Genomic DNA, 12,908 nt, shown 5'->3' on the forward strand with positions numbered 1-12,908 from the left:
TAAACAGCATTGCATGTATTTTAACCTTCTAAATGAAAGAATAAAAGCAATATTTTAGCCTTATATCTGTGTTATGTAAAGAAAGACTCGAGTCTTTTTATGTATACAAACAAACAAGTGAACCATTAATTTCGTAATAAACAGTATATTAATTTTGCATAGTCACAAATTTAAACTTTTAGATGACACATTTTACCCAAAGAATGCTTGAAATGTTAAAAATATCATAAATAGATATCCATTTCTTTTGAAAATTTCTTAAACAATACATACCGCAATCTTTGTTTACAAAACAAATAATAAATTCTCTAAAATGAGCTTAGGTGAAAATGTATGACCTTATTGTTTATGTAAAATCTTTTAAATACATTATGCAAAAATAGGAAAAGAAAATATTCATATCTAGTGGTTGTTCATTTCCTAAACAAAAACTTTGTTAATCACCAATCTGATTCTACGCATGATTACTCTGAAGTTGATATTAAAAAAGATGTCGGAGTTCCTCATTGACACACTCTTAATGGTCTTTGGTGATCAGGCCTTCTTACAGTTTGTTGGAACTACCCATGGTCACGAAATGTGCTCCTTTGTTAGTTGGTCTCACAGCGGGTGTGACCGGTCGACAGGGAATACGTACTCCTCCTAGGCACATGAGCCCACCTCTGGTGTGTCCAGGGCTCCGTATTTGCCCAACTATCTATTTTGTATTGCTTATAGGAATTATGAGATTGATCACTATTCGTTATCTTCGCCTTTCATTCCTATGCGACAGAATTTATTCTAAAGCTTGTAGAAGACAAAATATCTTTTTGTTGCCTACAACTCGACATTTACATATATCGATGACATTTTATCTATTAACAATCATCAGTCATATGTCGAGTTTTTTGTTGTATAAAATATCTAAATATGAAGCAGATACAGGCGACTCTGCTGTATCTTTTATTTCGAGTTCATTTGGGATATATCATTAATGACACACTAAAAACCTAATGTGAGAAGCGAGATGATTTCAGCTTCTCCATCGTCAATTTCCCATAGGAATATTCCATTACCACCTTCAGGTGGTGTTTATGTCCTTAAACGGATTCGATACACAAAACACGTTCTGTGTAAAACCAATTTTTATATCGAGGCAAACTTCTAAACTAGGCTGCTAATACAGGGATTTTGGTAGCCTCGTTTCAAGGTTAATTAAAACGTTTGATATTTAAAAAACGAAACTAAAAAAGACTTCGATACACCACCAGCAAGTTATGTTTTCTTTTTAGAGTTATTGCCCTTCATTCAAACAAGTAAACAAATAAGAATTGCATTCTCTACATTTCAAGACAAATTATTTGAAATATTATTTAACAAGATATCTTTTCATATATATTTAAATTGAATGAATTCACTGTGCATACTCTGCTTTAATGTTTTCGTGGATTTTTTTAAATTAATCATATATACAGCACTTGACTTAAAACGCTGAAATAAACAAACGCGGGGCAATGATTGAAATATGCGTAAATTCACCTCCGTGTATATACGTTTTCCGAAGTTAAGTAAATCAAGGTCTTAGAATCGCGTTACATAGGTTGTGATTCCCTTATTTTACGGAGAGTTTTTGGTTTATGTTGCTAGTAACTTTACAGAGCTGTAAGAATCGTGAACTTTCCTACCCAGCAACAACTACTGAAATATAAATCTTTGAACTTTTGTGAAAGTGTGACAACTGACGGATAATTCCATACAATATAACGCACGGGTTGTATATATCACAGATCTCCAGTCCGTGCATAATACTGTGTGTAGATGCTGGGCCGCAATGTAGCATGCCGGGATATATACTGTATGTACGATAATTCCATACAATATAACGCGCGACTTGTATATATCACAGATCTCCAGTCCGTGCATAATACTGTGTGTAGATGCTGGGCCGCAATGTAGCATACCGGTATATACTGTATGTACCTTTGTAGCGGAAGATTTATACTGTTTTGGACAATATAAATTGAACAGCTAAAGGTAAGGAAATCAGTACTTTAAAAGCATCGGAACGAATTTGGATGAAACGTACAAACAATCGTACAAACAAGCGTATGCCATTAATTACATGTACCGTATATCAACACGATAGGCCTACATGTGTCCATCCCTTGTAAAAGGGGTAACTTTTAACCATATAACCTATTATTCTCACATCTAGTCGCTTAAATATCAATTTCTATATTTGATAAATATATAACATCATTAAAACCCACCTCTTTGATGTTTCTTTCAAGTCGTATCAACTACGTTCTCGTGTATCACTTCGTCAATGGAATCTGGCGTTTCCAGAAGACACTTTTGACGCCGTGAATTTTGTTATTTCTTCTCGACATTGCCGCATTGTTCTTGAGTTCATTTATTTCTTTGCGCAATATAACTTTGTTTACATTATGGATGAAAAATATCCTCTTAGATTTAATATAAATTGTGCATTAATTTTTCCAAAATTGGTAGGCTAAATGGCATATCGTGGGTCAAGTTCTTTTTATTCCCAAAATGCAATATCCCCAGTGTAAGATCGAAAACGTCATCGCACTAGGTATCGTGTGACAATCGAAATGTTTGTTCATCTCCAGAAACGAAATCTCGCGAAGTCTCGCCGAACACTGTCCAGCCCTATAATGCCCCAAAATCGTACAAAAAATGGGAAAGAAATTAATCATACGACCACGGCTTTTGTGAAATAAAAGGAATGGCAGGGTGCAGTTTGCCATTTGGATAATTTACTTTATAAAATCTTCATTGAAAACCAAAGGGATATATGCCCTATTCTATAATCGTATTTCATTGTCGATCATCAGAATGTGTATGAAATCGTCGACACATTTTTGCAATGTCACAGTCGGTTCTCCATACATTAGGATCTCTCTGCTACAGGTGTATACTGTGACTTCACGTATTATCTGGGCTTAATATGGACATTCTTGGATTAGTTGATGTCCCCGCCTGGCTTCTGACCTTGTTTCTTTTGGTTTTGTCCATGGTCTTGTAAGTTTTATTTTTCTCTCTATCACGATATGCCTGGCCAGTTACATACGTACTGAACTTCAATTTAAATGAATTCCACTGGACGGGGATGGAACATTGTTCCAGATCTCAAGTTATGTGCCTTGTACAGTTACGCAATCTATCAAATACTGTTTCCTACTGGTTTTGAAACTAAATCATATTTACTTCATTCGTTACTATTTTCTTTAAATGCTTTTGCCTTGTCTTGCTTTATGGCCTTGATGGACTTGATTGTGCTATTTTTACGTTTAAATTGTATGGAACAATTATCATGACATATCTGCATTAACAACATTGGGGGATCATGGAAGAAAGCTGTTGCAATGTATGAATTTGAATAATGGAATGACGTCGTCTCAATACTCTACCCTATTCAAGATAGGGATTGTCAGTTTTGTTTTCTAACATTAGTTAAAAAGAAATCTGGAAATACCCTTTTAAATCCTTTAAGTATATGTTTAATATTTCTTTCAAATGTCTTCTTCCTAATACAAACGGATATAGAGGTGGATTACCATTTACGTATATATTACTGATTATTATAATGGGTATATGACAAAACGTTTTGTATATAAATGTACACGCATATATCGATGCCAATTATCGATGCTAATTTATTTTCAAATGAAAAAGAAAATGCCTTACGTTGATTATGATGTTGATATTGACTTTCAATTTAGCGACGTGGGTCTGTATGTATTTAATGACAGATATTCGAAGTATAAGCTGAGTTTCTGGAGCAGCCTTGGTGTGCCCCACCCAAAACCTACACTGTTCCTAGGTCACGCCCCCTTGATGAAAGATGTACGTAGAACAATGTTTCAATACTTTTTATCAGCATTTCATCTGACATTTACAAGCCAAGGATTTCGTATCGACAATATTTTAATTACATTTAGTAGTAACTATTTATTTTAACAATGTGTTCATTCATAGCTAAAGTGTATATATTTTCAAAGGGCATTGGAGAATTTGATTTGAAGATGTTGGCGGCGTACAACAAGGTAGTAGGGTAAGTGGATGAACATTTCAAACCTTTGATGTAGCTGATTACACCGACATTTTATCTAATGGCTCGTTAAAACACTTCTTATGAAGTGTGAATTCACCACCGCCACTTATAAAGTATGATTTCACCACCATCTCTTATGAAGTATGGTTTCACCATCGAAAGAGTGATGCAAGCTGTCAATTAATTTATGTGATTTTTGTGATTTTTCCCGGAATGATAAAAAAGGTGTTTTTGTTGCAAATAAAATATGGAGTCCAAATGTCTCTGAAGTATATTTTTAAAAGAAATTGAAATGAAATGTTTAAAATTCAGAAATATAACGAGGGCACCAAGCTCGATCGGAATCATAAAAAAAGTAGAACATTGTAATCAGAAAACTGCATTCCGTTGATGTAAAATAATCAATTAAAAAAATATTTTTAGAAAATTAGAACGTTTCTCTGAGTCGTCCAGGCATGCTTACTGTTTCTAGGCAACTGATCCCACCTCTGGTGTGTTCAGAGGTCCGTGTTTGTCCAACTCTCTATTTTGTATTGCTTATAGGGGTTATGAGATTGCTCACTGTTCGTCATCTTCACCTTTCATATTCATATTATGAATCAAACCACAGCGAAATTTGGATTATAAAGTATCTTATTTGTAAACAAAGCACATTCTTATTATTCCAGGACAAATCATATAAAATACTTGAGAGCCTGTATCATTCTTTCGATGGTGAAATTATACTTCATAAGAGGGATTTTAATGAGCCATTAGATAAAACGTTGGTGCAATGAGCTACCTTAATGACTTTATCCTCAAGTGATAATACATACCAATTACCAACATACTAAATCGTAGGTACCCACAAGTTCTATGACGTCACACCACTTTATTTAACAAATCATATCCAGGTAAAGAATGTCATTTATTTACCGTATTAGAAGATTTTGTTTGTGGTAATATATGCCTGAAATTTGAACACCCATACCTTTCTGACCAACGTAGATTATTGAACAGTTAATAGTCGAGTTTGTAAAAGTTTCAATAGAATTTTTTTCTACATGAAATAAAGTTGCAAAATAATGTATGTAAATTATGTTTAGTGTTCTTCAGCATTATATCAGTAATAATATGTACACGTGTTTCTGTAGGACATACGGTCTTCATAGACCCGATCTCATGATACTAGACCCGGAGCTAGCACGTGACATCTTGGTCAAGAATTTTTCCAGAATGCCAAACAGATCGGTAAAAATTCATGAAATTTCATTCTTAAATCTAAAGTAAAACGTGAAATATTGCTAATGTATTAGCATATGAATATTTGTTTTTCAATTCCCTATAGCACATTCGTCAAATTCCAGATGAACCGTGTTCCCGCCGGGTGTGCTTTGTATCTTGTGTCTGTTGTATTAAATAATGTTATGGTACTGTGTAAGTATATGTTGGTAGACTTTTCTCGAGAACCAAGAGATTTGGTGCCGAGTTAGATAAAAGACCAAACCGAGTTGCGAGAGAAAAGTTTAACTTACTTAGTACATGTTTCGCACGATTAAATAAAGTCTTTGTGGTTTCTGTTTGATGCATTATAACCCTTCTATATTTTATCCTTTGATTAAGATCTTCAATATCTAATTTGGTCTGTGCAATTTTATACTGGTTGGATTTGATAATTGGTGCCCTCAAGGGGAGTTTATCTATATTCAATAGCCAGGTGGGGGTCAACAGTGGGACATTCTCCAAGAATGAAAAAAAAAATTACACATTGAAATTATTTTCATCCATATTTCAATATTGTCTGCCGTTTCTTTTCAAATGGTTTAAAGTGAAGAACTTAGTAATGTCAATGTTTTGGATATGTTTGGACATGATGAGTTTCTAGATATCATTTTTTTTTTTTAAAAATGATCTGACTAACCTTTGCAATATATAAGAACATATTAGTCATAATGATAGAATAATATAAAACTGTCCATGTGTCTTTTAAATTTGTTTCAATTGACGAGTGAGATTGCTGAATGTATCGCTTTGTAACTGAAACCTGAAATCAAGATGGTTAGTACACAGTTTATGCAATTTTCATGTGATGGGTATAATGGATACATCGGAGAGAGAAAAAGGGGAGGAGAGTCCTAAATATATTGATTGTGCTCTATCAGCCAGTCAGCCTGATCTCCTGTTTCTGTTGATTGCCCAGGCGAACCAAATTTTTGTGCTTTTTTCAATGTTCCATATTAATTCTGTCTACTGAAAAAGTATACCACCAAGGCTTTCATTGTTACCAATCATTAAAAAATATTGGTTTCATAATTGCAATTACAATGGTATGGTTACCCAACCATGAAGATTGAACTTAGGGTGTACCAAGTGATTTGGTAGAGGCGAAAATCTTTTGTTCTATTGATTGGTTTCAACAGTCTCGTTTAAAATCAGCATTTCACAAATTATATGGTCGTTATATCGATCTAGTTCGTCAATACAACCTATCATTGGGTCAAATGCTGTCTGACGTGTTTCATACCGATTGTTAAACCGTTCTTGGCACATTGATTTTGACTACGAATAACCCCGTTTACCTCATCAAGATATATGACTCACGGCGGGTGTGTCCGGTCGACAGGGGATGCTTACTTCTCCTAGGCACCTGATCCCATCTCTGATATATCCAGCAGTCCGTGTTTGCCCAACTCTCTATTTTGTTTTGCTTATAGGAGTTATAAGATTAATCACTGTTTATTATCTTCACCTTCCATTGATAGATTTATTTATTTCATATTGTGAAAGGTGAAGATAACGAATAGTGATCAATCTCACAACTCCTACAATGGATTGTACATTGTTTAACGTCCCTCTTGAGAATATATCTATAATTTAAACATATATATGTATCTCCCTTTTTGTATATTAGCGTCTCCATATGAGGAAAATATTCTTGGGAGGTATGTTAAACAATGTACAATCAATTAACCAAAATCTGTAAGAAGTACTTAGCAACAATAAATGACATGAATTGTAAAATCTTAATTAAGTTCTTATGGTGTCTATCGACAGCAATCTTTCAAAAGACAAAGTGACCTTAACTATGGCCTTACAAGACTGGAGGGGGACAACTGGCGCTTCATGAGGAACACAATTTCTCCTATATTTGCATCTGGAAAAATGCGAAAGGTAGACTTTGTAAATAATTATATTTAACAATACTTCTATCTCAATGTTTTTCCCACAATATTACAGATGAAACACCGGTGAGTTCAATGTAAATTTCGAATTTTGAATTATTTCAATAAAACTTTGTGATTTGCACTCTTTCTATAAGGTAATGAATTCATCATAATTGTAAACGTATTTTTCTTCTTCATATGAATACAGCAATAAAGGCAATATTTCATGTTTATTACACTAAACAGTAGTGAATGACTGGATAAGAAGATACATGATTTCCATTCACTATATTGTATTCCCTATTTAGTTTATGTACAAAATGTTAACCCAGGTATTGTGGACCTCCATATCGTAAACACAACACACACATGCACAAGCACGCGCACACGCTAGCACCCATACATCAATTGAAACGTGACAGTATCCACAAATGATTACAACGGGAACATACAAGTTGAGTCGGAAACTCAAATGACCACGTGATTTTATTTACCATACAGTGTTTTTTTTGCCACGGTATTGGTTGTAACGATGTGACCGATCGTCAAGGAATGCTTACTCCTCCTAGGCACCTTATCCTGCCTCTGGTATATCCAGGGGTCTGTGTATTTTGTATCCCTTATTAGGGGTTATGAGATTATTCACTGTAACCTTCACCTTTTTCATGAAGCAAATAACTCATTTGGAAGACAATGCATATTATTATAAACTATGTAGTATATTACTAACCTGCAAGGTATCCACGTTATTTTAAACTATTAACCTTTTACTGACCAGGAAGACAATATTTGTTATTGTAAACTATGAAGCATATTGCAGTCCAGGAAGACAATATTTATTATTGTAAACTATAAAACATATTACTAAGGTGTCTGTATCTTGATGTTTGTCACGGAAGTTATAATCTGGTATCGTTGTCTTTTTCAAGATGGCACCAATACTCAACCAATCTTGTCAGAGGTTGCTGAAGAATGTTGAGGAAGAAACGAATCTCAATCGTCCAATTGAATTCAAAAAGTTAGTTTATTTTCTTTCTCAAATTCCTTAACATAGAATTGAACACATCCGATTGTACAGAATCCATTTTTGATTACACAGAATTGATGTCTGATGGTACAAAATCAAAAGAATATTGAATGAGCATGTGCTATTACCAGATTTAACTGATTATGAAAAAGGCTATTTCAACATGTCATATCTGATCTAACAATAGTCCAAAGGTCAAGTGATGTTTATATCTTCGCAATTTCCTTGAGAGGGCAGTGATCTACGTTTCTGGATATTCTTGACTGCAGAGTTACTTTAAGTAAATAATAGCTCTGTGAATATCGGACTCGCTATAGATTACGTCCACACTTACGCAATATGAGTACCGGCTAACAATTCTAAATTGCATACCAAGTGACCGGTCGACAGGGTGTAATTACTTATCTTAGGTACGTAATCTCACCTCTAGTATGTCCAAGGGTCTGAGTTTGTCCTACTGTTAATTTTGTATTCTTTATATTTTTTGGGACTGATCATTGCCAGTTATATTAATTTTTCATTTATAGCATGTAAAGGGTAAAACAAACGGAGGTTATCTGGTGATATGTAGTGTATTTATCGATTTTTAAAAACTACTTTAATGCAATAAAACCAAATGAAAACTAGTTCTAATTGTAACGGGGACCGTTACATATGTTCCCCAAACCTCCCCCAAATAAAATGTGATGTCCTTGTGAATCTATAGCAAAAAATCATTTTATTTTAACCTTTAATTACATGTAGTACGTTCAATATGGTCATTTCAGTACCAAGAAATGAAAGAAAGCATTGCACGTGCATACACGCGCATGCGTGTATGATTCCGAATTTTTGTTGATGTCGTTCAACAGGCATTTGTATCATATACCCACAGTATGAATTTCATAACGTTTCCACCAAATATAAGGAAGTTATAGCGATTTTAAAATCGTCCAATCAGAAATCAGCACACATGCATGCACGTGCTGAGCAGTAATTCTAACCACAGCAATTTGTAAGGAGTACCAAGATACATCTAAACCCCTAATATGAATAGAATTTGATGAAAAACAAAAACGTTATCGTCCTTTAAAAATTGAACATTTAAAAAACGTTGCACGCGCATGCGCGTGTGCGTTGGCATTTTTTGTTACACCAACATATAGATACACATATTGTCTACGTATGCTGTGAATATCATCTCATTCGCTTCATAAATAAGATAGTTACAAACGTTTTAGCATTATCCAATCAAAATGAAGCGCACGTGCATGCGCGTGGAAATTGGTAATTTTGACCATGTAAATCAGTTAAGGGTCTCAATATCTACCTATGATATGAATTTCAAGCCATTTCAATGAACAACAAAAAAGTTAGACTGATTCCAAAGTTAGCGTACAAATTTTGTAATGCGCGTGCACGCGCATGCGTGCGCGTACTGGCAAAATAACTATTATTTTTCATATGTACAAATGATATACTATCATCCTATTTAGGTTTTATATCGCTTCCTTCAATATTCTGATTTTCCATTTTTTGTACCAAAATTGCAATGCACGTGCGCGCGCGTGCATGCACGTGCAGACAAAATGACTATCACTATGCACATCTACAAACGCTATACTATCATCCTGGAAAGTTTCATATCGATCCCTTTTGTAGTTTCTGAGAACACTACCGGACAAAAAAGTACCGGAGAAAAAGAATAATAATAATAATAATAACTAGTTCTAATTGTAACGGGGACCGTTACATATGTTCCCCCAAACCTCCCCCAAATAAAATGTGATGTCCTTGTGAATCTATAGGAAAAAATCATTTTATTTTAGCCTTTAATTACATGTAGTACGTTTAATATGGTCATTTCAGTACCAAGAAATGAAAGAAAGCGTTGCACGTGCATACACGCGCATGCGTGTATGATTCCGAATTTTTGTTGATGTCGTTCAACAGGCATTTGTATCATATACCCACCGTATGAATTTCATAACGTTTCCACCAAATATAAGGAAGTTATAGCGATTTTAAAATCGTCCAATCAGAAATCAGCACACGTGCATGCACGTGCTGAGCAGTAATTCTAACCACAGCAATTTGTAAGGAGTACCAAGATACATCTAAACCCCTAATATGAATAGAATTTGATGAAAAACAAAAACGTTATCGTCCTTTAAAAATTGAACATTTAAAAAACGTTGCACGCGCATGCACGTGTGCGTTGGCATTTTTTGTTACACCAACATATAGATACACATATTGTCTACATATGCTGTGAATATCATCTCATTCGCTTCATAAATAAGATAGTTACAAACGTTTTAGTATTATCCAATCAAAATGAAGTGCACGTGCATGCGCGTGCAAATTGGTAATTTTGACCATGTAAATCAGTTAAGGGTCTCAATATCTACCTATGATATGAATTTCAAGCCATTTCAATGAACAACAAAAAAGTTAGACTGATTCCAAAGTTAGCGTACAAATTTTGTAATGCGCATGCACGCGCATGCGTGCGCGTGCTGGCAAAATAACTATTATTTTTCATATGTACAAATGATATACTATCATCCCATTTAGGTTTTATATCGCTTCCTTCAATATTCTGATTTTCCATTTTTTGTACCAAAATTGCAATGCACGTGCGCGCGCGTGCATGCACGTTCAAAACAAAATGACTATCACTATGCACATCTACAAACGCTATACTATCATCCTGGAAAGTTTCATATCGATCCCTTTTGTAGTTTCTGAGAACACTACCGGACAAAAAAGTACCGGAGAAAAAGAATAATAATAATAATAATAATAATAATAAGAAACAGAGTAAAAACAATATGTTCCCAAACTTTGTTTGGGGAACATAATAATAAGAAACAGAGTAAAAACAATATGTTCCCAAACTTTGTTTGGGGAACATAATTAAAATCATCAAGCGATTGTAGTTATGGATTCTTTAAATTGACTTACCTAACAATCTGGTTTGCCAATACAATCTATCATTGAGTACAAATGCTGTCTGCAGTATTTCATACCGATTGTTAGGCCATTCTTGGCACACTGATTTTGACAACGGATAACTCCATGTACCTGATCAAGATATAGGACTCCCGGGGGGGGGGGGGGGGGGGTTGTGACCGTTCGACAGCGGAAGCTAAATCCTTCTAGGTACCGGATCCCTCCTCTTGTATATCCAGACCTCCGTGTTTCTCTAACTCACTGTTTTGTATTGCTTATAGGATTCATGAGTTCACTGTTCGTTATTTTCACCTTTCATACAGTGAAATAATATGATCATTGTATCTATTCACTCTTAGATATCACTTAAGTACAACACAGTCATATGAACAGTGTTCCTATAAATTTGTTGATATAATCTAAATGCAATAAAGTAACCCAAATATTTTGTCTGTAGATTCTTGAATATCACTTGTATGCAAGGTGAAGATAACGAACAGTGATCAATCTCATAACTCCTACAAGCAATACAAAATAGATGGGCAAGCACGGACCCCTGGACACACCAGAGGTGGGATCAGGTGCCTAGGAGGAGTAAGCATCCCCTGTCGACCGGCCACACCCGCCGCGAGCCCCATATCCTCACCAAGTAAACGGAGTTATCCGCAGTCAAATCAGTGTGCCAATCACTTGTATGCCGTAGACCAACAACGGGTTCATAATAATTACAAAGAATGAAATCTAATGACATCTATATAGATTTGAATACTATCTTACATATAGTATTATTAACATAGTTGTACTATCACTTATTCCTTTTGTATTTTATGTTTCAGAATGTTTGGGAACTTCACAATGGATGCAATTGCTGCTCTTGGATTTGGAATAGATTTAGATTTTTATAAAAAGGAGCACAATGAATTTGCGATGAATGCAAAAGCAATCTTCGATAATTTTTTGGGTTTTGGAATGCTTCTTAATGGTACATATAATTGCTTTCTTGTATATAGGTTGTGTTGACTGGACGTCTGTATTGCTATGTTGTTTTGACTTCTAGACTAAGTTGCTAAATAAGTTATAAAGACGTAATGGCAACTTCACACGATAAACTCACATCTAGAGAGTCATTCTAGATCCTGCTGAATCCAATAACAATGAACTCAATACAATTTGACTACACCCAATAACAATGAACTCAACACAATCTTACTACACCCAATAACAATGAACCTCGACAAAGTCTTACTACACCCAATAACAATGAACTTAACACAATCTGACTACAGCCAATAACAATGAACTCAACACAATTTGACTGCACCCAATAACAATGAACTCAACACAATCTTACTACACCCAATAACAATGAACCTCGACAAAGTCTTACTACACCCAATAACAATGAACTTAACACAATCTAACTACAGCCAATAACAATGAACTCAACACAATTTGACTACACCCAATAACAATGAACTCAACACAATTTGACTACACCCAATAACAATGAACTCAACACAATCTGACTACACCCAATAACAATGAACCTCGACAAAGTCTTACTACACCCAATAACAATGAACTTAACACAATCTGACTACAACCAATAACAATGAACTCAACACAATCTGACTACAACCAATAACAATGAACTCAACACAATCTGACTACACCCACTAACAACAAACTCAACACAATCTTACTACACCCAATAACAATGAACTCAACACAATCTGACTACACCCAA

General features: G+C 34.8%; 1 protein-coding gene across 1 annotated transcript in view; it reads left to right on the plus strand.

Moving 5' to 3' along the window:
• Nucleotides 1-2,876: 2,876 nt before the first annotated feature.
• The window catches only part of LOC125674618 (cytochrome P450 3A18-like), a 31,408-nt gene continuing 21,376 nt past the window's right edge, over nt 2,877-12,908 (plus strand). The window contains exons 1-7 of the mRNA XM_048911861.2: nt 2,877-3,024; nt 3,756-3,849; nt 4,005-4,057; nt 5,191-5,287; nt 7,091-7,207; nt 8,130-8,218; nt 11,998-12,143. Coding sequence (XP_048767818.2) covers nt 2,951-3,024; nt 3,756-3,849; nt 4,005-4,057; nt 5,191-5,287; nt 7,091-7,207; nt 8,130-8,218; nt 11,998-12,143 — 670 coding nt within the window. The 5' untranslated portion in view covers nt 2,877-2,950. The remainder of the gene's footprint in view (nt 3,025-3,755; nt 3,850-4,004; nt 4,058-5,190; nt 5,288-7,090; nt 7,208-8,129; nt 8,219-11,997; nt 12,144-12,908) is intronic.

This window comes from Ostrea edulis, chromosome 3 (assembly GCF_947568905.1).
Source record: "Ostrea edulis chromosome 3, xbOstEdul1.1, whole genome shotgun sequence".
NCBI lineage: Eukaryota > Metazoa > Mollusca > Bivalvia > Ostreida > Ostreidae > Ostrea > Ostrea edulis.